This window comes from Balaenoptera borealis, assembly GCF_965194805.1.
Source record: "Balaenoptera borealis genome assembly, chromosome: 13".
Classification (NCBI taxonomy): domain Eukaryota; kingdom Metazoa; phylum Chordata; class Mammalia; order Artiodactyla; family Balaenopteridae; genus Balaenoptera; species Balaenoptera borealis.
Window position 1 is genome coordinate 47,843,367 of NC_138870.1, and position 22,952 is coordinate 47,866,318.

The 22,952-nt window shown below is 55.5% G+C and overlaps 3 protein-coding genes and 1 long non-coding RNA gene across 8 annotated transcripts; 1 reads left to right on the plus strand and 3 right to left on the minus strand.

The window, feature by feature from the left end:
- Window positions 1–1,685: 1,685 nt before the first annotated feature.
- On the plus strand, window positions 1,686–6,620 carry SHMT2 (serine hydroxymethyltransferase 2). 3 transcript variants are annotated; one of them, XM_082350717.1, is made up of 13 exons: window positions 1,721–1,814; window positions 2,037–2,265; window positions 2,807–3,004; window positions 3,502–3,581; window positions 3,762–3,962; window positions 4,258–4,339; window positions 4,426–4,548; window positions 4,675–4,814; window positions 5,122–5,287; window positions 5,484–5,583; window positions 5,668–5,823; window positions 5,904–6,011; window positions 6,134–6,620. In XM_082350717.1, the coding sequence occupies exons 2-13, from the start codon at window positions 2,167–2,169 to the stop codon at window positions 6,259–6,261; spliced, it is 1,581 nt and encodes a 526-aa protein (XP_082206843.1). In that variant the 5' UTR covers window positions 1,721–1,814; window positions 2,037–2,166; the 3' UTR covers window positions 6,262–6,620. The 3 variants fall into 3 exon arrangements, with proteins under 3 accessions (XP_082206844.1, XP_082206845.1, XP_082206843.1); XM_082350718.1 differs by lacking the exon at window positions 2,037–2,265 and having other exon boundaries at window positions 1,686–1,814; XM_082350719.1 differs by lacking the exons at window positions 2,037–2,265; window positions 3,502–3,581 and having other exon boundaries at window positions 1,686–1,814.
- A 165-nt stretch (window positions 6,621–6,785) lies between these two features.
- Window positions 6,786–9,217, minus strand: NDUFA4L2 (NDUFA4 mitochondrial complex associated like 2). Its single transcript, XM_082350720.1, has 4 exons — window positions 8,997–9,217; window positions 8,547–8,635; window positions 7,667–7,727; window positions 6,786–7,543 (listed from the first exon to the last, which is right to left on the minus strand). The coding sequence occupies exons 1-4, from the start codon at window positions 9,051–9,053 to the stop codon at window positions 7,487–7,489; spliced, it is 264 nt and encodes an 87-aa protein (XP_082206846.1). The 5' UTR covers window positions 9,054–9,217; the 3' UTR covers window positions 6,786–7,486.
- On the minus strand, window positions 9,135–15,117 carry LOC309609362. Its single transcript, XR_014233385.1, has 3 exons — window positions 12,008–15,117; window positions 9,803–9,841; window positions 9,135–9,222 (listed from the first exon to the last, which is right to left on the minus strand). It is a non-coding gene; the product is annotated as an uncharacterized lncRNA (long non-coding RNA).
- Window positions 15,118–15,529: 412 nt separating this feature from the next.
- On the minus strand, window positions 15,530–21,784 carry STAC3 (SH3 and cysteine rich domain 3). 3 transcript variants are annotated; one of them, XM_082350807.1, is made up of 12 exons: window positions 21,576–21,784; window positions 20,769–20,829; window positions 20,243–20,504; window positions 19,902–19,999; window positions 19,615–19,687; window positions 18,655–18,752; window positions 17,221–17,287; window positions 16,988–17,037; window positions 16,612–16,697; window positions 16,376–16,427; window positions 16,149–16,286; window positions 15,530–15,970 (listed from the first exon to the last, which is right to left on the minus strand). In XM_082350807.1, the coding sequence occupies exons 2-12, from the start codon at window positions 20,826–20,828 to the stop codon at window positions 15,872–15,874; spliced, it is 1,083 nt and encodes a 360-aa protein (XP_082206933.1). In that variant the 5' UTR covers window position 20,829; window positions 21,576–21,784; the 3' UTR covers window positions 15,530–15,871. The 3 variants fall into 3 exon arrangements, with proteins under 3 accessions (XP_082206933.1, XP_082206934.1, XP_082206935.1); XM_082350808.1 differs by lacking the exon at window positions 20,769–20,829 and having other exon boundaries at window positions 21,576–21,783; XM_082350809.1 differs by lacking the exons at window positions 19,615–19,687; window positions 19,902–19,999; window positions 20,243–20,504; window positions 20,769–20,829; window positions 21,576–21,784 and adding an exon at window positions 18,964–19,519.
- Between the last annotated feature and the right edge of the window lie 1,168 nt (window positions 21,785–22,952).

The window sequence follows — 22,952 nt, forward strand, 5'->3', positions numbered from 1 at the left end:
AAGGTAAAACCGGAAGAGATCAGTGTTCTCCAGAGGATTGCCCACTGGCTCCAGCGGGAAACTGAGTCGGAGGTGAGTCTCACCCAGACACACCTGGGAGTGAAAAGTCAGTATGGGGAAAATAAATAGGTGATGGATGGATAACAGGATCAACTGAAAGGAAGAGGAAGGTCGGAAGTGGCTCTGGGTCAGAGATTATAAGGAGAGGAACCCAGCAGACTCCCAACACCAAGCTTATTACTGGAAAAAGCTGAAAGCACCTGAGGCTAGAGTGGGAGGGAAGGAGGTTAGAGCTAACTAATGGGGGACTTCTGAGGCCTGATATGAGAACCAAGTGGGAATGGCTGGAATTAGCAAGTTAGCCCATCTGGGCCTCAGTTTCCTCACTTGTAAAGCAATAATAAAATAGCCTGTTCTGGAGATTAAATGAGACTTTGCAAGTGAATAGGCTTTGTGATGGATTGTCCTCCCCCTCTTTGACTCACAAACCTATCTCCTCCATCGCCATCCTCTCCTCCTCCTCCCCTTGCTCTTAGGACATCTGGACATCTGGGAGCAGAGTAAGGTGCCTCTGCCTGTAATTGCATTTGTTGTTCACCTCTTTATGGACCGGCAGTCAGTGATCTATTCTGATATTTCCACAGCTATGGCATGCCTAGCATGGTGAAGGGGCTCAATGTGTCTGCTGAATGAATGAATGAATTGTAATGTTGTAAGGCAGTGGTTCTCAAATTCACTGCTTATTAGAATCACTAAGGAGAGGTTTTGTTGTGTTTCAGCGTGAGTGGGCAAATGCCCACTCTTTAAGATCCATTGAATTAGAACCTCTGAGGAAAGGCTCCCCACTCATATATTTATATCACATTTCCCAGCCAATTCTGATGTCCAGGTTTGGGAACCTACTCCTGGAGGGATCGATGAGTCCCTCCCCTAAAGGATGAGTCCTGATGAAGTCAGGCTACAAGGAAGATCCCTTCCAGCTCCAAGGATCTATAGCCCTAGGATACAAAGAGAGCTCCGTGATTGCTGGAGCAGCAAGAATGAATTGGTAACAAAATTCAGCAAGTGCAAGGAAAGGAGGGAGCACCTCAGTCAGCTCCCGGATGTCCCAGGGAAAGAGGAGATGGCCACGGAGGAGGCAGGTTTGTGAGGATGAGGGAGGGGAATGATCCATCCAAGAGCATGTTTACATACAGCCTCATTTAATTCCTACATGTTGTTTTATTATTGATTTATAAGTGAGGAAAATGCGGCTCAAATAGGTTAATTTGCTAGTTAGTCCCAGAGCTGGAACTTGAACTTGGGTCTCTCACTCTTCCAAACCAGGGTGCTTTCCAGTGCAACAGGGTTCTTCAGCTTGTATAGGACTCTTTGTATTTCCCAGAGAGCCTAATAATGCTAGGTTCACTCAGTAGACACCCAATAAATTGTTGCTGTCTGGACAACAGACAGGAAAAAAAAAAAAAAAAGAAAGAAAACCTTGAAGAGCTTCAGGACAACGAGGAGATGGGGCGGCACTGGATCTCTTTTCTTTCAGGCAAAAGCTTCTGACCCTGGGGCTACAGACGGGAAATGAAAGTGAAGAAGAGGGGAAAAAAAACTACAATTCCCAAAAGACCATAAAGCGTCCACCTTACGCATGCATAGACCCCGCCCTAATTCTGTGGCTTCCCGGCAGCTCTTTTCGCGCATGCGCTCTCCGATCAGTCTTCTTCCAACCCCTCGTTTTTCCCGGACGGAGTTGGTGCCTGGAACTCCTGCGACCTTCATCTCCGGTTGCGATGTTGCCCTTCTCTTTGCTCTGGGCGACTCGGGTAAGAATGGGGCTCCGGAGGCTGGGTGACTAGTAGGAAGTAAGCTCCCCTCCTATCCTAGTTAACTATTCACAAACTTGGGGTTCTCTTGGCTTTTAAACGCACGTGTCTGGGTCCTCCGGAGGGGAGAGCGGGAGGGGAGAGAGAATGGGCAACTAGGGGGTCCCTGAGACCCCCGGTGCACGCGGGGTGATTGGGGTCCCTCTCCATTCCGGTAACCAGATGCCCCAAGGCCTTGTGACCGCCCATTTGACGTGGCATTAGGGAAGAGAACTGTGGACCCTGTGCTGGCCAGCGAGCGGGGTTCCTGGCCTGGACCGGCGAGCTAAGTCTTTCCTGCGAGCTCTGAGCCATGCAAATGATGCAGCTGGTCACCCTTGCTTGTATCAGGGGTCCCACAGCTCTGTGGGCTGGAAGGAGGTGGAAAGAGTGGGAGCACAAAAGACAAGATGTGGGTTTTGGCTTCCCTGCCAGCAGTCCACCCCCAACCCCGTACACACACCTCGTCCCCAGGGGCTGCTGAAGGTCTACCCTGCCACTTCCGTTGCTCTGGAAACCACCTGTACAGCTCGTTGCCCTAACTCTTGCCAGTTTGGTTGCCTCCCACCCTGACTGGGGTATCACTTTGTGAAGGCTCTGCAGGAAGACCATGCGTTTCTGTGGGTGGGGACTGCCCCTGAGTTCCAGAGACATAGGCTTCTAGAGGACAGACTTTGCCCGAGGCTTTGCAGAGTGGTTCAAGGGCAGAGGTGGAGGGAGAGTCTGAGGTGAGGTGAATGGACCGAATCAGAACCACCCCCTGGACATTGATCTCAACCTTGGCTCTAGAACTGGCTTTTGAAGGTGGAGGTGGAAGTGGTGAGAACTGGAACAGACCGATGAGACAACTGGCTGCTGGATATGGAGCCTGAGGGCCTGATAAGCATGGCTGAGGGTTGTTGACTGTTTTTGTCTGGGCACTTTTTCTTTGACCCTGTCTTTTCCTCCCCCAGCCTCTGCGGAGATGTGGTCAGCTGGTCAGGATGGCCATACGGTGCCAGCACAGCGAGGCAGCCCAGACCCAGACTGGAGAAGCAACCAAGGGCTGGTCAGGCCAGGAGAGTCTATCGGACAGTGACCCTGAGATGTGGGAGCTGCTACGGAGAGAGAAGGACAGGCAGTGTCGTGGCCTGGAGCTCATTGCTTCAGAGGTGGGGCCTGGGAGAGGGGCCAGGGCTTAGGCCACCGTGGGTGCTGCAAGTAACAGGTCATCTTCCTGCTATTTCTCCAGCTCTCCCTTTCAGACTCAGGGCCTTCCTGCTGGACCTCATCTTCCTCTCTTCTTACTGACCTCTGAAGCAAAGGCAGGGCCAGTCTGGCTTATGGGATGGGGCATTAGAAAGCTTCCAGAGCCTCCCGGGGCTCCTATAGTTTAGTCTGGTCCCTCTTCCATCCCAAGAGGAAAGAGAAGCTTGGAAGCACAGGTTCAACTGGACAGGTGGCCTTGCTGGAGACACCTATCACAGCAGCTGGGTTTCTGAGGATGCTGCTCTGGCCCTGCCCCAGGCCTGGCACGGAATCCTGAATGAACAGAGCTTTCTGTAGAACCCGGCTCCTCCCTGCAGCCTGGGCCTCTGGCAGGATGGGGCTGTGGGATCCAGGGAAGGGGGCTCAATACCTTCTGACATTGCCCCCTCCCCCACCCCAGAACTTCTGCAGCCGAGCTGCGCTGGAGGCCTTGGGGTCCTGTCTGAACAACAAGTACTCGGAGGGTTATCCTGGCAAGAGGTGAGGGCTAGGCACCAGAAGGCTGGAGGACAGCCTCAGGGATGGTGATCCCAGTGGGGGACACCTGCCTGTACCCTCCCAGTGTGTATAGAGAAGTGGCCTTCCCAGTCCTTTGCTGCTGGTCCAGGGGGATGGTGGAACCCTTTCTCTGTGCCCTGATCTACTCCCCTCCCATTGCAGGTACTATGGAGGAGCAGAGGTAGTGGATGAAATCGAGCTGCTGTGTCAGCGCCGGGCCTTGGAGGCCTTTGACCTGGATCCTGCTCAGTGGGGAGTCAATGTCCAGCCCTACTCGGGGTCCCCAGCCAACCTGGCTGCCTACACAGCCCTTCTGCAGCCTCATGACCGAATCATGGGGCTGGACCTGCCCGATGGGGGCCAGTGAGTATAGATGGGGTGGGTGATGGGCTTGTGGGCAGTATGGGCGTGGGAGAAGAGTAATTTGTTGAACACCTACTGTGTTCCATGCGGATGAAACAGGGCTCTCCCAGTCCTGCAAGTTCCAGTGAATGAGGAAGATAAGACCCCGGAAAGCGGTGCCCAGAGCCATGAGGGTGGTGCCTGCTAGGAGCAGTGTTCCAGAGACCCCGGCCTTTGGGGTTGGGCAGGAAGGGAGTGGCTAAGTCTGAGAGTTATTCCACTCTGAACCTGCCTACTTCCTCTCCTCCCCTCCCAGTCTCACTCACGGCTACATGTCTGATGTCAAGCGGGTCTCAGCTACATCCATCTTCTTCGAGTCTATGCCCTATAAGCTGAATGTGAGTGCTCCAGGGTGTGGGGAGGGAGCTGTGAGGAGCTGCCCTGCTTTCTTCTTAGGGCTTTAGCTTTTTGTCTGTCTGTCCAGCCCAAAACCGGCCTCATTGACTATGACCAGCTGGCACTCACTGCTCGGCTCTTCCGACCTCGACTCATCATAGCTGGTACCAGTGCCTATGCTCGCCTCATCGACTACGCCCGCATGAGAGATGTGAGTGGAGGGCTGGAGTACCCGCCCCTCCCTAAGGGCTGGTGGGGAGATTTTGGAGGAGGGGCAGCCTTGGGCAGGCCTGTCTGGGCCCTCCCCAGGCTGAGGCCTGTCTCTGTACCTGCCCAGGTGTGTGATGAGGTCAAGGCACACCTGCTGGCGGACATGGCCCACATCAGTGGCCTGGTGGCTGCCAAGGTGATCCCCTCACCTTTCAAGCATGCGGATGTTGTCACCACCACCGCTCACAAGACCCTTCGAGGGGCCAGGTCAGGCCTTGCCTCTCACTGCCTTCACTCCCGGGGCGTCGTTGGGCTGGATCTGAGGAATTCATTCCCACCAGAAGCCCTGTCTATGACAGTTCTCCTTCTCTTGCCCGTGGAGGCAGTTCCCCGACAGGGGGTTTGGGGGTGGAGGTGAGGGCTGCTCCCCTCAGCCCCTGGAGTCTAGCACACTGAGCACAACTGTGCTGGACTCTGAGAGCCTGCGGGGCTGGGCCAGCCAGCTTCCTCTGTTCTCCCCACCCCCTTGCCCTTTCTTTTCGGCTTAGCTTCTGACCACCTACCTCCTGCACAGGTCAGGACTCATCTTCTACCGGAAGGGGGTGCGGGCTGTGGACCCCAAGACGGGCCGGGAGATCCCTTACACGTTTGAGGACCGAATCAACTTTGCTGTGTTCCCGTCCCTGCAGGGGGGCCCCCACAACCATGCCATTGCTGCGGTGGCTGTAGCCCTAAAGCAGGTTGGGGAGCCTACTCTTGTGGGGTGGGTGGGGCATGGCCTACAGGTTCAGACCCTGCACCTTGCCAACTGAAGTTGGAGCTGATGGAAGGGAGGTGCCAGGATGGGAGGGGGTTGGGATGGGGTCACACTATGCTGGGGGTGGAGGGGCAGAAGGGGCAGGGCTTAAGGTGGCAGTGCTGCTGTCTCATCTCCAGGCCTGCACCCCCATGTTCCGGGAGTACTCCCTGCAGGTTCTGAAGAACGCTCGGGCCATGGCTGATGCCCTGCTAGAGCGAGGCTACTCGCTGGTGTCTGGTGAGCCAGGGGGTAGGTGAAAGCCTCTGTACCCTCAGGCAGAGGCCCAGGACTCAGTACTTCCTGCTTACTGTCCCCCCTCAGGTGGCACTGACAACCACCTAGTGCTGGTAGACTTGCGGCCCAAGGGCCTGGATGGAGCTCGAGCTGAACGGGTGTTGGAACTCGTATCCATCACGGCCAACAAGAACACCTGTCCTGGAGATCGAAGTGCCATCACACCTGGGGGCCTGCGGCTGGGTGAGACCTGGGTTCCAGGAGGGAAGGGTGGCTGCCAGGTGGGCTTTGGCCATGCTAATCCTCTCCTGCCTCTCTCCCAGGGGCCCCAGCCTTGACTTCTCGACAGTTCCGTGAGGATGACTTCCGGAAAGTTGTGGGCTTTATAGATGAAGGCGTCAACATCGGCTTGGAGGTGAAGAGCAAGACTGGTGAGTGGGCAAGACCTCCCCTGCCCCCACACAGTTTACATTCACTGTCTCCCCCCTCCTTCAACTGATCGGATGGCCTTCCCCAGAGCTCTGACCACTTTTTTTTTCTCCCCCATCTCTAGCCAGACTCCAGGATTTCAAATCCTTCCTGCTCAAAGACCCAGAAACAAGTCATCGGCTGGCTGACCTCAGGCAACGGGTGGAGCAGTTTGCCAAGGCCTTCCCCATGCCTGGTTTTGATGAGCACTGAAGGCACCTAAGAAATGAAGGGCACAGACTGACGTTTATTCCTCTTCCCCCACCTGGACAAATTAGGGGTGGGGGTAACTGCCTATCTTCCAATTTTTTGCTGGAGGAGGGGAAGGCCGCCCACTTAGGGGAAAAGGCGGGTATAGTTCCCCTTCCCAGGATTTGTAGCTGAGGAGGTTTCTTCTTGTAACAAGACTTAGAAGGAAGAGGCTTGGGGCTTTCTGCCCTAACCTCTCTCATTATCTCAGTGTTATAGACTCCCTGCCCTCTCTTGGGGAGGGGGGAGTTCCCCTTGTGAGCCAGAGGAAGGAGTGGGTAGGCACCCTTCTTTCATTTTTATCTAATAAAATGCTGACCTACCCTGAGCTTCTGTTACTGTGGGAGGGGTCCCCGGGCCAGGTGGTGATTTGTCTCCCTCAGCATGCCTCCCTTCCCTCCCACCACTACCACAAGGACCCCTGGGGCTGCAGTCTCCTCTCCCTCTGATCAGAGCCGACACCAGACGTGATTAGCAGGCGCAGCAAATTCAATTTGTTAAATGAAATTGTATTTTGCCCACGGCTGCTTCTGTTTGATCCCAGGGGACGGAGAGGAGCAGGGGAGGGGTGGGGAAGGCAGGGGGAGGCCCAGGTGTGAGGTGGGAGGGGGTGCCCATTGGCACGGGAAGCAGGGGGCTTGGGCACTGGGAGGAGCAAGCTTCACCTCCTTGGGTGTAGGTGCCTCATCCCAAGCTGGCTGGGCTGTCAGTGACGAGCCTGGCCGAGCCCAGTCGAGCCAAAGCACCGCCCCTGGGCTGGTGCCCAGAGCCTGGGCTAACGTGGGGCCCGCCACGTCACTTGGCACTCAGGCCTCTGCTTGGTCTTGGCTCTCACGTAGGCCACGCTCCACACGTAGTGTGCACCACGCCCTGTGAGGCCCGCAGGGCAGGGGGACTGGCATGGCCTTTTGGGTTGCCCAGGCTACTGCCTGCCCACCTAACTCCCCCTCCCCCTCCCCCTCCCCCTCCCCCATCGTGGGACTGAAGCTGAGGGTCAGAGGTGCTTCCGCTGCTGGGAGCAAAGGAAGAGGGTGGGGGTGGAGCTGCCTGCCTCCTCGTGGGAACTGGCCTGTGTAAGCAGGAGCTGGACAGGGTGGCTAGAGTGGTGCCCTGGGGTTGACGTTGGAGAGTGGAAGAAATGAGTAGGCTGGCTGGTGGTGGTTTACATCGACGTGCTCTGCAACCAGGCTTAGAAGTCTGGCCGGTCTTTCTTCAGTTTCTTATAGTCAGTGGAAACTGCAAGGAACTACAGGAGAGAAAGGGGGATTGCACCGAGTGCCCTAGGCCTCCCTTTGCTGGGGTGGGAGGTGCCAGCTGGGATCAAGAGATGAGCGGATCGAGGCGCAACCCTGAAGCCACTGGGAGTTACCTTGTATTGGTCATTGGGGCTCAGGCGGTTCCAGGGCTCGGGGTTGTTCTTTCGGTCCCAGCTGTGGAGAGGGAGGGCGAGGGAGGGGGAGGGGGAGGGTTAGGGTTTCCTCTCTGGGAGCTAGGACTCTGGAGCTTCAGGGGACCAGCAGGGTCTGCGCCCCCGCCCCAGCACGCCCCCTCTTCCGCGGAGGTGGGGGGCATTTCCCAGAGACTGAGAGGGGAGGGGGCACGTTAGCGGGTGCTGACAAGTGAGACAAGAAGGCTGTCAGCATTGTCAGCCTGGGGCCAGGTGATAGACGTGACAACCCGGCCCAGGGACTCCCGCCTGCTCCTTGCCACCCCAAGTTAGCTCCATAGAGCAGAGCGGTGGGAATCAGGCAGAAATCCCGAGGCGCTGGGGTTGTAGTGACGTGCCTCGAATTCAGACAACGCCGTGGGTGCTTCTGCGTGCTGGAGGACCCTACGCTGCTGCCGCCGCCTCTGGCGGGGCTTTCGGTCTCCGCGCCGCCCCGGCCCCAAAGGCACCCGCAGCAGCTCACCCGGCTACACCCCCAGCGCTTGGGCGGCGAGATAGAGGTACCAGAAGGCCACCGGCGGCCAGCAGAGAGGCGTCACCATGGCAACGCGGCCAGGAGCGGTGCTAGTTCCGCAGCCCAAAGCGGGCCGAGTCGCCAGCCACTGAGGAGTGAGCTGTCTGGTGGGCCCGAGCGAAGGCGGGGAGCCTCGCAGGTCAGGAGCGGGCTCCATCCCCGAGATGCCACCTGCCTGGAGATTCCCGCGAGGACCACTCATTCCCACCATTCCTGGGAGGCCTGTGCGTCCCTGTCTCATCTTGCCCCACCCAGGACCCCTTCCTGCGTCCCAAGCCCGGCCTTTACCAGACGTCGGGGCTGCGCAGGGCGAGTCGCAGCAAGTAGAGCATAGCGCTGCCCATGCCCAGGCCAATGAAGCCGATCATCGGGATGAGCTGCGGGAAGACAGAGGGAACTTTCAGGGGCAGCCCCCTCCCAATCGCCCTTTACAAGCTTTTCTGCTCGGCCCGCCCGCTCCTCCACCCCGGGTCTGGCGCCCCTCCCTTCCGCGAGGGAGGACCGGCAGCCACCCACACCACATTTTTGCCTTAGTCTTCCTCAACCTATTGCGAGTCTGTCTGAGGTGGATTCAAGGGACACGGAGGGCATATTGCAGGGATGGATTGAGGGCACCCTGAAGAAATATTAGGAGCTTTGGGGGAACTAGGCAAGAGGCAGGGTACCGGGAGATTTGGGGGTTGCCAGGGCAGCTAGAGAGTTAGAAGGTAGAATCATGGCTCCTGGGACCAAACTCACCCCGGGATGTCTCTTGATCTGCCGGTAGAAGCGGGCTCCGAGGCTGGTTCCTGCCATATCGCCTCTCCAGTGTCTGGTCCTCTCCAGCGTCCCTGCTCCCTTCCTCCTCCTGGGGTCCCGCCCCTCTCTGGGGAGGGGTCAGCCCAGCCCAGCCTGGCCCAGCCCGGCCGCTTCATCAGACTCACCCCGCCCCCAGTCTCTCTCCCTACAGCAGTTCCAGGCTCGGCTGGGAAGAGAATTGTTGGGGAACAGGGGCATTTCTCCTCATCCACTCTCCACTCCAAGGGGTCAGACCCTCGCCCATGGGATATCATCATGCTTTGGGCTTTGCGCTTGTCCAAGGGAGAGGCCTCTCAGACTCTGACTCAGAGACTGATTGAGGGGGATCCAGAAGTGGGAGGAGGGACTCACCATGGGACAGGCAGACAGACCTCCAGCAAAGTGCAGGTGGGAGTGTTCACAGGTGGGACCAGGAGGGGCCAGGAAAGAATGAGGGCATCTGTAATGCTTCCCTGACACCCCTAGAGCCACCCAGGAGCTGGCAGGTCTTGGGGGCCCTGGTTCTGTCTCCCTCCACAGTATAGTGGGAAGAGGAGGAGGACAGGTAGACCAACAGCACTAAAGCTGCCCCAGCCACTCTAGTCCTGGGTGGTTTCTTCAAGTTGGTTTCTCCAAGTTGTGTTGTGGTTAGCCTGGAACAGTGTTTGGAGGCCAGGGAAGCCGGGCATTATCTTACACCTGGCTCAGAATAGAATAAGTCAGTTGGTTGAGTTTGGGGGCTTGAGAGACTTCCTTCCCCTGCCTACCTGGTGTAGCCATCCACGGAGGCCACGTTCTGTCTCTGGCTGTGATGGAGAGAAAGAGAATGGAGTAAAGGAAACGGTCGAGGAAAGATAGAAAAGATGTTGAAGGAGAAAAGAGAAAAAGAGACAGAAGCGTCGTAGAGCGATTGCCTCCCTTTAGGCGACCAACTGGGGTGTATGAACTCGCGTGTATGCTATGTTGTCAGGGTGGGAAAGCTCACTGCCACCGTCTTTGGGGAACTGGGGTCCTAGGGACCCAGGAGCTGAGACCTAACCACCTCTCCCCCCTCCACACTAACCTCCATCCTCCGTGCCTCCCCCACTGCTGCCCTGGCAGCCCATCCTACAGAGCTCTCTCACTTCTCCCCTCCAGAGCCCCGTGGTGCCCAGGCAGGGGCGAGCTGTGCACCCACCGCTGTGCCCCTCAGAGCACCGAGAGGGAGAAGTCCCTTTCTGGGGGCCCTCCTGCTTTCGCCCCGAGCTGATACATCCCCAGCCTCCTGCGCTGACAAGCGCGGCTGTAATTAGGCTGCGGGGTCCCGAGCTCTCCGCCTCCCTCCGGCGGATAATGAGATAAAGTGTCAGAGACACGGCGAGAACAAAGAGACAGAGACTCAGTGCTTACGTGTGTGGGGGGACGGGGGAGGGCGACTGACGGGATGTCAGAGCCTGGAGCAGCACAGAGCCCGGCCCTCCCTGAGCACCCGCACCTCCAGGGCTGGGTCAGAGGCTGAGGTGTCCTGTCACCTGTGCCCCTTAGCCCTCCAGCCTCTGGGACTAAAAATCACTCCTGGAGCTCGAGGTCGAGGGCCGCACAGCTGGGCTGCACATCTGGCTCTTGTGGCACAGCTGGGGCGCCAGGATGCCGATAGGGATGTCTGGCCCCTGTACCGCGCCCCTTTGCTTCTTGGGCCCTCTCCTTCCTTCCGGTGCCCTTTCTTGTGAGTTCCAGTGACCCAGGCCTAGCGCATTCCGGACCCTCTGACCCGCTTCTTTCCTTGGAGCCGCCGTTGATCCTCCTGCCTTGGGCCTCTGCCGGAGTTCCTTATTACATTACTGCTTTCGCTCTTGCCTCTCTGGGGCTCCTTGCCCCTTCACCTGCTTCTGGTACTTGTCTCTCACCCCTTGTCGGTGACCCTATTTCTAAGGTCCTGCCCATCTCTGGATCGTGGTCTCTGGGGCCAAGCTGAGACACAGAACTCCTTGGGTTCCACATCCCATTTCTTCCCACCTCCCCGCATTTTCCCACCAGAAGGACTCAGGCCACGCTGACCGAGCCGACAGAGGTCATTAGCTGCGGAGTAGGCGTGGCCAGGGGCGGGCTGGTTTCCCGCTGGGATCTGACTCTGAACCCTAACCCGTACAGGACACGAATCTGCGCTCTGGTGGAGCCGAACGTCAAAAGCAGCTGGACTCCACGGAACAAGTTGGCAGCGGGGCCGTGGGTGCGGGCGCCCCCTGGAGGCGGAGCTGCTCTCAAGCTCTTAGGGGACGATGCCCCAGGCGCCCCCTATCGGGCCGCGCTGGCCCTGTGCCCCGCGGCTTTTGAGCAGGTAAATTAGTGCCAGGAGTGTCGGTCCGGCCAGCAGGCCAGCCGTTCCTGCCACTCTCACCGCCAAGGCAGTGGGCCCCTCAGCTTCCACTCTTCTGTTGTGAGGTGGGGCCGAGTGAAGGGAAGGAGAGGGGACGCGGAAGCTCCCACTTCGCCAGCTGTGGGCACCCCAGGTTCAGGCCAGTTTCTCTCGACAGGCTGGGCTGCCCCAGATGCCCGGGGCTCCGCCTCCGCTCCGAGACTGCTCTCTGCCCTCTGACCCTACCCGCCCCAGTCTCTGGCTGCCCATTTTTTCTGTGTCTGCTTCAGACCCTATCACTGTCTCTCTGTTCCTTCTCATTCTGTCTCTCCGTTCCTTCTCATTCTGTCTCTCCCTCTGCAGCTCTCTTTACCTGGCTGTGTCCCCCTGCATCTGTTTCTCTGTGTCTCCCTCCGTTCGTCTCTCCTTCCCTCTACATTGCTCTACCTCGCTGTGCCTCTTTACAAATGCCTCTCTCTCTGTCACTGTCTTTCTCCCCCCCTCCCATTCCCCGGTTCTATTCCTATTCTCTGCCTTGCTGCCCCTGGGGGTCTGCAGCAGTCCAACGGGACAGCCTGGGGACACCTCGGGGCACTGCCCAGGGTCCCCTTCCCGGTCACCTCCACACGCCCGTCACCTTGGCGCGGGCTCCGTCTTCCGTCTGCAGCAGTGGGGCGTGGAGGGGGCGCCAGGGTGGGAAGACACAGTGCCCAGCATCTGCTCGGGAGCCCCGGGGCCCCTGACCCCCTCTGCCGCTATTAAGGACGCCGGGTCCCGAGGCTCTGAGATGATCATGATTGCATCAGCCAGACAGCCGCGGAGCCGGGAGCCGCGCAGCGAGCGAACCAGCGAGACAAAGACGCCTGCGCCATCTGTTTATGCAAAGCGCTCTCCGCCCGGGACCCCGGCGTCCCGGTGCCTGGCCCAGCTCGGGGCATAGGGTCATGAGTCCGCTACTGCCCGGCGCACCCGCCGCGCTGCGGCTCCCCCACTCCCCAGCACCCGGAGGGGCCGCGGGGCGAGCGGAACTGAGGGGGGCGGGGGGTGTTGATGTGATTGGAGCGGACGCGGCTCTTTCTTCAATAATGGATGGAGATGATGCGGACGGCGGAGCCAAGCCCGCCCGGAGAGGAGAGAGGAATAGAAATCGGGAGAGGAAGGGGCGGGGACGGGAGACTCACCCTGGCGAGCGCACACGCGCGCGCGCGCACACACACACACATATACGAGCGTGCGTGCGTCACACTGTCATTCGAATATACGCCGCCGCGCGGCTCACACCCAGGCACACGCCCACGCACTGTCACTGAGGCACACACACCTGCAGGCAGAGACGCCCGAACAACACACACTCACCAGAAGCTTTTCCTTGTTCTCACACATACACGGTCCTGCAGGTAGAAGCGCACGTAAATGCCCACACGCGGGGCACACGCAGGAGTGAAGAATGCACAGACACGTAGACCCGTCAAAGCACATATGTACATCTGACACCCAGGGGCTGAGACAGCCAAAAATCTTAAGAGGTTAGGGGTGGGGCAGATCGGGGACAAGACACATACTCAGCGGCACAGGCACACACCAGGGGCATACATACCAGGGGTCCACACATATACACACACACAACACCTGGGACTCTGATAGACACACATTCAGGGCACAGACACACACACACACACACACACACACACACACACTACAGAGCAGGGACACAGACACCCATAATCAGCAGGGGCACAGAGAAACCCCCTTCCCCCTTTCCCCCACACACTCAGAGTTTCACACCCACACATGCCAGAGCTGCTGCCTGTGCCCTGCGGTGGCGAAGTGTGGCAGAGAGGTCACTGGGATCCTTGAAGCAGGCCTTGTTAGTCTAGCCATATAATGAGTTTCTGATGATAGGAGATTCCTGGGGCTGTGGACCCTGTGCCCCTGCTTGACTGCCTACAAACTTCCTTTCTTGGCCCCCAGGGCCAGTGGTGTAGACCTTAGGCCTCTCTGGCCACAGCCGACCCTGCCAGCCTCAACCCGGGTAGCTGGGGGAGAGGTGGGAAAGCCATAAAGGGATATTAGCAACTGCCTAGGGAGACTCCCAGCACATCCCCAACACAGCCAGGAGGCAGGCTCATCCCTGGTGCTGCTCAATCCTCGGACTTCAAGGGGCACTTTCTTTGCTAAGAGCCGGGTGGGCACTGGGGAGGGGTAGGACGTGGGTTGTGTTCTGGACCCTAGTAACCCGGCCCCTCCTTCAGTCTGTTTTCAATTCAGTCAGCTCCTTGGCCCAGACTTATGACCTTTGCAGTGTGAAGCAGCATCATCCATCACCCAGGTGGCTGCTGGCAGGGGTGGGGGGCGTTGGGGGCTCACACAGGGTCGCTGTCCCTCCTGCCTCCCTCTCCTGAGACCTGCTCTCTTCCCCAGGGTCCACGCGCGGGGCAAGTAGTGGGGGGAGGGTGTGACCAAGAGGCTCAATTGCTATAACTGGGCCTTGCGTCCCCACCCCTGACACCCCAGCACCCGTCCTTCGAACTCGGCACAGCCTCCCCGCTCCTCCCGCCCTCCCTCTCTCGGGCCCTTTGCTTAATTTCCTATTAACTGCTGATAAATCCAATTAAACCGCCGCTCTAATTAGGGACAGCTGCCGGCTCCGGGAGGCGGGGGAGGAGGGTGCCCCCCGAGTGTAGGGGGAGAGAACAGCAGCTCTCTCTGCTTCTCGGTACCCCTACACCAGCACTGCCGCCCAATGAGCCAGTAAATTGGTTTTGCTTCAGCATTATGTGTGTGGGGCGCTCTCGAGGATCTTGGGGGGCTCTGGTTGTGAGTCCCTTTGATCGTTTGATGAAGAGTTGCGACCCAAGCCCTATCCGTCCCTGCCCCCCGCTTTGGTGGTAGGTGGATCCTGAGGAGGGATCGGGGCAAAGGTTTGATTTGTGTGCGGTGGTGGAGGGGGGCCTGCGATCTGCTATTCCAGCCCAAGCGTGATTCGAGGGGGCTGCCTGAGCTTCCCTTTATGACCCCGCCGCCGCCCCAAGGCGTCCGGGACAGTCAAGGGCAAAGGGAACAGAAAACCGAACCAGGTTCTGAGGCGAGTCTTCTCGTGTGCTTCCCTACCCCCAACACACCTCAGCCTTCTGGAAGGAAGGGGGGCGGCTCCCGTCCCGGGCCCTCCTCTTCCCCAGCCCAGCTGAGACTCTGCCCTTCCCCCGCCAGCAGCAGATGGTGCCCGGGCTCCCGCTGCCAACCTTGCTAGGCGGTGCCAACCTCAGGCCTGGCTGACAACCGGCAGAAGAGAAGAGGATCTCTTGACTGGCCAGGCTGACCCTCCCCCACCCGCCATCTCGCTCAAGACCCTCAGCCAGCCCCATTCCAGCGGCCACCCCAGGCTGCCGCTCACTGGTCCGCTCCCAGGTCCCTAAACTCCTCGTCTCCTTCAGCTCCCTTTCCTACACCTTCCCGCTCCCCGCCACCTGCCACCGCGACCTGGGCTGGTACATTTGCATATTTGCATATGCAAATGATACATTTGCATACGGAACACGGCAGTGGGGGTCTCCGCTTGAGCTGCTTAGCTGTCTGCCCCGCGCCCTCTCACTTGGTACCTGTCGCAAAGGGCTGGGGCGGGGGCAGCGCGGGAGGGGTTAGCCCCCCCCCAGTCTCGCTCGCTCAGTTCCCGGAGGACTTGAGGAAGTGTTGCCATGGAGACGGCACGCACCCCACCCCCTTCCAGGACCAGGGTCTCGGGCTTGGTGTCTCCGGTTCTCTCCTCTCCCCCCTGCCCCCCCCCCCACCCCCGTCCCTCGCACTTCAACCGAGATCTTGCATCGCCCCCTGGCGGCCTAGCTCGGAACTGAGCCAGGTTCGGAAATGCAAGGAGCTGCCCACGGCGAAATCACTAAGAGCTAGTGGGGCCTACCCTGCTACCCGATCCTGCTCCCAGCAGCAGGGGCGCGGGGGACGTGACCCCAGTCCAGCTCCCCTTTCTTCATTAACGACAGAGGCCTTGCCTGGGGGACGCATCTGTCTCCCCACCTCGCACCAGCCTCGGCCCAGGTGGGTCTCGGGTTACCCGATGGTAGTGAGGGGAGAGCTGGGGAAGATTCGCCACCCCTTCCTAGGCACTCTCCTCCCTCTCCCCTCGGCCCCCAGTTAAACAGCAAACTTTTCTAACTTTTGTCAAAACTTTAATAAATTCGCAACATTCGATGCTTCGCCTCAATCCCCACTCCCGTCTCCCTAGTGGAGACGCATTCTTTTTCCAGATCTCAAAGGCTGGACCTGAGGGGTTGCGAGTGAGGCTGCTCCCGGCACCAAGTATCCGACGCCCTCGGCGGGGGAGGGGGACGGGAACCAGTCCCTTCCCGGAAGCACCGTCACGTTCCGGCGGGCCTTCCCATCTCCCCCACCCAGCAGTATAGTTGCTTTCGCCCCTTTTCTCCCCAACCTCCACTGGGCCTGCCCAGAATGGGGTTTGGTTATCTCCCGCCAGCAGGCGTCTTCACGCCTAAATCTCCTCCAGGAAGTCGGTGGGAAACAGCCCCACCTTGCGGCCGGTGTAGACCTTGACGTAGCCACCGGCTTCATCTCCTTTCTGCACCACAATCTAAAGGATTAAGGGACGAGGGAGGAGAGGAGTCAAGAGAAAACAGTAGAAGAGCTGAGCAGGGGAGTCCAGAGTTATGGAGGCCCAATCTAGTCCCATTAATGTTTTAAGATCTGCAAGGAGTGTAGTTTGCAGAGAAGCCTCTGGGCCTGGGGTTGAGTTGGGGCACCAGAGCTACCTGGTCCTTCTTGAGAGTGATCTGCCCTATCTCGCGGTTCCCCACGAAGGATCTCGTTACGCGGTGCACACGCTCTCCAGACCGGACCCGAATGATGAAGTTTGGAGGGAAAAATCCGACCTTCTCCCCTATTTTCCCCTAAAGGAGATGGTAGGGGGAATTAATCTCACAATCTCTGGTTCTAAACTCAACCCATGTCCCACCCGAGTCTCAGACATTTCTCTTACCCGCCACCACTCCTCATTGGAGTCATCAATGACTGTGATCTTCTCTCCAGGCCTGGGAGAGGAAGGAAGGGGCCTCTGAGATTTAGGGGCCTTACACATTCAGTCCCTTGGCTGTGCCCAGGTCCAGCCCCAAATAGGCTCCATGCCTGAGTCCCCCCTTTTCCTTTCCCATAGGGAGCTGGGCTCTCCCCTCTCCACTCCCAGTACACCGCCACCCCAATCCTAAGGCCTCTCACGGGAAATCCAGATCGTCCTTCTCCAGGGCTTTGAATCGATAGAGAGCCACAAAGTAATGAGACTGCTGGAAGCCAGGCTGCTTGTGCTGGGGGTGAAAGGGGGTGATGAGTCTCAGGGCACCTCTGTCCCAGACTGAGGGGCAGGAGGCCAAGGTAGGGGTATTTTCTAGACACACTACATTCCACCTCTTTCCTGTCCCAGAACTAAGAGGAATGTGTTGGCTGTGTGTATGTGTGAGGTGGTAGAGAAGACAGGTTAATGATTGGAACCCATGAAATAAGTGTGAGCTTCTGCTGAGGCCGTGAGTGGCGTGAGTGGTGTCAGACCTGGGTTGGGGAGAGGACTGGGGTCTCTGTAGGGAGAAAATATTCTCACTTTGTCATCAGGTGTCTTCTTTTCAGCTTTCTTATCCCCATCAGGGTTTCCTGGAATGGGAAACACCGAAAAATTGTCTCTGGCTTCTGGAGTGTAGCCCTCAATCCCTTACCTTACTGTTCCAGGGCCTCTTACCTCCAAACCTGGCATGGCTCTTTGGCCCTCCATCTCCTGTGCCACAGCTGAGCCCTGACCCTCCTCCATCTCTATGGATGGAGGTGGCTGTTACTCACCATTCTGGGGTTTGCCTTCCTGTGGTCTGGCAGACTCTGGCTCCTCTTCCATCATGGCTGCTAGAGACTGGAGAGGGCACTAGAGTTAGGAAGATGCTGTCTTGGAAACCCATGCTTGCCCTGGCTCTCAAGTCAGACCAGAGAACTAGAGAATAGGATCTCAGTGTTGGAAGGAGCCTTGGAAGAAGTATCTAGTCAACCACCTGCCTAATGCAGGGACTTCCTCTGAAATAACATGGCAGGTGACCACCCACATTGTGCTTGAATGTAGTTGACAGGAAGCTCACTACCTTGCAAAATCCATGTCCTTTACTATAATGTCTGCCCTTAAAAATACTACAGTGTGTAAGAGAAAAATTACAATTTTTAGCACAATTTTTAGAATTCCCTTAAAAGAACAGAACCCGAGTGGGCCTTTCTGGAAGCAGTCAGATCACATTGATAGTGCCTTATAAGTCATAGTTCACTCCAAGAAATCCCTAATTTGCACCCAACTTCCATATCAACTACTTTGAGGCCAGATCTCTAGTTCTGTTTTTGTGCAGTTGGTTTTCTTTTTTTGATCCAAGAACAGTTAGGTATTTTTCCTTACACAATTTTGAATGATTAGTTCTTGGTCTTTCTTCTAGTCTGTAAGATTTTTCAATACATTATTCAGGGTATGAGTTTTCCCTCCTAGGTTTCCCACAAACTTAATGGGATATATCATTTATATCTTCATTTGTATCAGAGAGAAAAATGTCCATAGGTGAGGACTAAGGACTAAATCATGTCATAAAGCATCAGAAATCTCCCTCTAGTTGGAAACTCCCTATAGGACCAGAATCCTTTGGGGGCTGTCATTCAACTAATTTTAGGAATCCATCTAACTGTAACCATTATCCACATTAGTCCATCCTTGTTGTCCAGAAAGATATAAGGATATGCTAACAAATTCCTTGCTGAACTAAATACGTCTATTGTATTACCAATCTAGTAACCTATTACAAAAGGAAATGAAGGTGCTCTTGGCCACAAGCTTTGTGCCTCAGTTTCCTCATCTATAGGATAAATGGGTCAGACCAGATTATCTTCATGGACCCTTGGGGGGGCTCTAGAATTCTCTGATTAGTTGGCATGACAAGCTCTCCTCTCCAAATCCAAAAGCATAGCTTTTCCTCTGTTGCCTGGCAATGCCAGGACCCTGGGGCCTAGCCTTTAGTTAGTTATGGTGGTTTATCTGACAATTTCAGAAGGGAGCTCCTGGAGTAAACACATGCTATGGCAGGAATTGTTAAATTGAGGCCTTTTAAAACTGCATGCAAAAATTTGTCTGTTGGGTTATGTGCAATTTTAGGGGAAGAGGATCCCTACTTCTGTCAGCTTTCCAGAGAGGAGACAGGACCTGCTCCATGGGGTCTCTGGAAGGCCTCAGTAGGAAAATTGGGTGCTCACATTTTTTTTATCTGCCTGTCCCTTCTTCCGTTCCTTGTTTGCCATGATCACCCCAGTGCGAAGGGTTTCAAACACAGGGTCATTGCGATTGGCAGCAGCTAGTTGGAATGGGAGAAGAAAGGAGACATTACTGGGGAGGCAGAAAAAGGCTTGGAGGAAAGAGAGACCTCCTAAGTAAGGGAGAGATGGGACTGAGTAGGTGCGTGTGTGTTTAGAATTAGGAAAGTGTCAGCTGGGTATACCTAGGGTCATCAATTTATAAAGAGCTCTAAAGACATCACTGGAAATGTGATGGAGAAAAATATTTACCAGCACTCCTTCCAGGCAGAGCATTATATGATGTTGGAAAGACAACTCTGCTAATGAGTTGCTTGGGAGTTGGGGAATGCTCAGAATCACTATTTTCCTTTTAAGGAGACTGGTCCTTTAACTGCTGGCTTTTGTTCCGCTGAGTGGCATGTGCAAGCTGGGGTACTACCACCAGTGGGTTCTTCTTTCTCCATCCATGCTCCTCACAGAGTTCAGCCTCTCCTCCAAATAAATGTTGAGCAAATTGTCAACAAATACACTTTTAAGGGTTGCCAAATTATGAATCTGCCCAGGATGCCCACAGCTCTTGGTCTGGCCCTGAGTCTGGCACTATGCTCTAACAAGGATGAGGACAGTCTGCTTCATGCTTAGAAATGGTTTTGCATATGAAGAGCAGAGTTTGAAGTCAGGCAGATGAAGGTTTCAGTCTTGGTTCTGTCTCTTTCTTACTGTACAAAGCCCGTGCTAAATCTTATCTCCCTCTGCTATGAAACAGGGGAATATTGACTCTGCATCCAAGATGGCTAAAATATTAGATTGAGCAAAAACCATAGGAAATAGAGTCTCAGAATTTGGCTTCCCAATCTGGAGATGGTGCTGAAACCATCTCTAGGCTTGCCCATTCCCTCAGGTCCCGTATGGGGCACTTACAGAGATCTTTGACACAAGCGTACTGCTGGTTGCTGTAGAGAGGGGAGCTATAGGCCCGACGGAAACCAGGGGGCTGTAGGATTGGATGGGAGAAAGCATTAGAGATAACAAGGTAGGGTCCAGAACCCATCTCTCCCATGAGTATTCACGCCTTCTTGGAGTAAGAGATGGGTTGAGGAAAAAAAAAGCAGGGAAATGGGTGGGATGATTTGAGGAGGGACTGGCAAGGAGGTAGCTGGCAACACGTCCCCTCCCTTCTACTTTCTTGCTCCCCAGAGCCTACTCACGATCTTGCCGAAGCATCTCTGCATCTCCACATAGGACTGACAGTGTTCGTGGATGTTAGTTTTGCAGTTCTTACAGCGAAGCCCAAATTTGTTGTTGACTTGGGAGATGGGGAGAACATCTGGGTGAGGTTCCTGATTTCCCTTCCCCTTTGTACCATTGCTGCTACTCTAGCTCTTAGGTCCTTTCTCTGTCTGGGACCCAACACTCTCAGTCTGTAATAGTATTTTCTTAAAGCCAAATCTTACCACAGCCTGTCTGATATACAAATACTCCTTTCCTAAACACTTTCCCCCACCCCCTGCCTTCAACATCACACTTTCCACTTCCCTTCATGACTCACGCACAATCATCCGGGCACAGACATCACAGAACTTGGGCTTCTTGAAGAAATGATCTTTGAATTTGTGGGGCTTATCATTAACAAGCTTAGGAGGTTCTGGGGGTGGCTCCTCCTCCTCTTCTTCCTCCTCTTCCTCATAGATGTAGTAGATGGGCCCACCCCCAGCTCCCACTGCCTCCCCATTGGCCTGGGGCTCTGGGGGAAGCTCCATCTCCTTTGTCCCTGTAGACTCCTTCCTGAATAATTGCTTCAGCCGCTGTAGCTGAGGGAGGGAGTGAAGGAAATCCAATGTTAAAAGAACTGTCTTGCTTTCTAGAGTAGGTAAGGCTGAAGCTAACTATACATTTTTCTAGCCTGGGGCAAGGGGCACACCCCAGGATTAGGGGGTATCGGGGGCTGCGGGTGCTAGCTAGCATTTTAACAATAAACGAGTCATATACAAGTGAGATCAATTCAAGCACTTTTCTTCAAGGGCTGCAGTGGTTTCCCAGCTCCCCCCACCCGGTGGTCAGAAGCCCAGACTCACCCCACTTTGCCGAGTCTCTGCTGGGAAGCAGGAGGACTCCAGCACCTCCTTTTCTGTCATCCTGCAAGAGGTTGGACCCCACTGTGAAACCTAATCCCTGACTGCCATTCTTCCCTCCCATATTCCTGTCCCTTGCAGTGGGGTGGTCCTTGAAGGGGAGGCTTTGGGAGAAATTTGGTTAAACAGAGATCCTTCCATAGGGCTTATGAGCAGAAAGATTCCATGCAAGTCCAGAGAAAAGCCCAACAGACTAAAGACCTTCCCAACCAGTTCCTCAAACCAATAACCATCCTTCTACCCTGAGGGGCAACCCGAGTTTACAGCCCCAAGACAGTGCACAAGGCTGTGTGGTTTAGGGATTTTCCTACAGGTACTTTGTTTCTCTTGGGAATCTGTGGGCAATAGAAATGTGACACACACCTTCCCAGATCCCCTTTCAAGAGGTTTAATGTGTGTGTCCACAAGCATGCATGGAGGGATGGGCTGGGGACATTTGTTCTCCTCTACCTCTCTCTTGAGCCCTGGGGGCCCAGTGCCTAGTTCCCAGCCTGCCTCAGGCCTCAGCTATTTTAAGTTTTCAGAGTAATATGAGCCTTTCCTTCCCTTACTACTCCATTCCCCTGATCCCACCCCCACCCCACCCTCTAATCCTAGCTCTTGTCCTGGAGTAGAATAATAATAATTTCACTCCTAAAACCCAAACTACTCACAGACAAGCAGAGAAATGAAGAAGCTGAATAGACTACGGATTGGGGAAGCTTGGGTGAGCAGTCCTGGAAATGGAAAGAGGATGAAGAGGCAACTTACGTTTGGAATTCCCTAAGTCAGTCCACAGCCTGTGGAGGAAAGAGGGAGCCCCTGGGATCTTGACGGTGGTGCTGGGGGAGGGCTGGTCCTCTTCCTTGGGGGCTAAGCCCCCCCAGTACTCTCTGTACTCACACCAGCTACCCAGACGGTGTTTGTAGACCTCCTAGCCTCTCGCCTTGGTGTCAGAGCTGAAATGACAGGGCTGGAGGAAAGTGGACAGCTGAGCGACAACAGCTGACACAGAGAAATTGGACACGGGGAGGGCTGGACCCTAACTCCTCCCACCCCCCCAGAGCTGCTGTTGCCTGGTTTTTCATCTATGGTGTGCAGGTCAGGACTGGCTAAATTCAGGAAGGTACATGCCGCATACTCATATAGGCGATTTTTTTTTTTTTTTTTGGTCACACTCTGTGTGTGTGGCTTGTGGGATCTTAGTTCCCCATCCAGGGATCACACCTGGGCCCTCGGCAGTGAAAGCGTGGAATCCTAACCACAGGACCGCCAGGGAATTCCTACATGTGGGTGATTTTAAATGACTAAAGGTAAAGATGAATTATAAACAGGCTTCTCCGTTCCCTTTTCCCAAGGTCCAAACACCTCCCCAATTCTACCCTCCCTGGATCTACTTTAGGAACTAGCCTTCGACTTCTCAGCCACCACCTTCTTGTGGCCATGGTTTTTTTTACCCTCAAGCATCAATCTAGCCTCCAATCTTCAGGAAGGAAAGGGCTTGGAAACTGGTGAAGAAAGGAACATCTGAATTTTCAGAGCTCTCCTATCAGCCAAACTAGATTGCTTTCTTATCCATGGGTAGTTAGAAGGGTACCTTGCTGCTATCCTGTAAGGGAGTGAAGAACATGTAGTACTGCTTTGTTCCCTCCAGCTGCCCCCAGAGATATCTTTCCCCTATTCCTCTAAAATCTTGTCCACAGGGTGAAAGGAATTCTAAGAGCTATTAAAAAAAAGCCAGGCTGGGACTTCCATCTGAGGGGTTCTGGGGGAGTGAGGGTCTAATGATCACATAGAGATTGTTTTGTTAATATTGGACAGAAGGCAATAGCTGTCACACATGGAGTTTTTATCATCTGTAAGTAATGTCCCCTTTCCCATGGGAACTGCAGACTCTTGGAGGTAGGATGGCCAAGCCTCAAGCTTCCTTTATCATTCTGATTCCCTGATTCCATCTCTTTCCTCTGGTGCATATGATCTGATGGGTCAATGAGATATCTGGCATTCTTATCTCACAGGGATGCAGCCTTTTCCTAGTCTGAGCTGTGGCATGGCTGAAAAAGGAGATACTCCCATCTCAGAGCAATTTGGAGGTGGTAACGTCGTGCTGCTTTATCCCTTGTATCTGTAAGAAGTAAAGGATTATGT

Bases quoted from the DNA above. Each gene is read 5' to 3' on its own strand.
- NDUFA4L2 (XM_082350720.1), bottom strand. From the start codon at position 9,053: ATGGCAGGAACCAGCCTCGGAGCCCGCTTCTACCGGCAGATCAAGAGA. The intron at 8,636-8,996 runs GTGAGTTTGGTC...GTCTTCCCGCAG, and splicing joins AGATCAAGAGACATCCCGGG to CTCATCCCGATGATCGGCTT. The intron at 7,544-7,666 runs GTAACTCCCAGT...TCTCTCCTGTAG, and splicing joins GCCCCAATGACCAATACAAG to TTCCTTGCAGTTTCCACTGA.
- SHMT2 (XM_082350717.1), top strand. From the start codon at position 2,167: ATGCAAATGATGCAGCTGGTCACCCTTGCTTGTATCAGGGGTCCCACA. The intron at 3,005-3,501 runs GTGGGGCCTGGG...CCCCCACCCCAG, and splicing joins TGGAGCTCATTGCTTCAGAG to AACTTCTGCAGCCGAGCTGC. The intron at 3,582-3,761 runs GTGAGGGCTAGG...CTCCCATTGCAG, and splicing joins GAGGGTTATCCTGGCAAGAG to GTACTATGGAGGAGCAGAGG.
- STAC3 (XM_082350807.1), bottom strand. From the start codon at position 20,828: ATGACAGAAAAGGAGGTGCTGGAGTCCTCCTGCTTCCCAGCAGAGACT. The intron at 20,505-20,768 runs GTGAGTCTGGGC...TCCCTCCCTCAG, and splicing joins CAGAGACTCGGCAAAGTGGG to CTACAGCGGCTGAAGCAATT. The intron at 15,971-16,148 runs GTAGCTCTGGTG...TTAATCCTTTAG, and splicing joins TCACTCTCAAGAAGGACCAG to ATTGTGGTGCAGAAAGGAGA.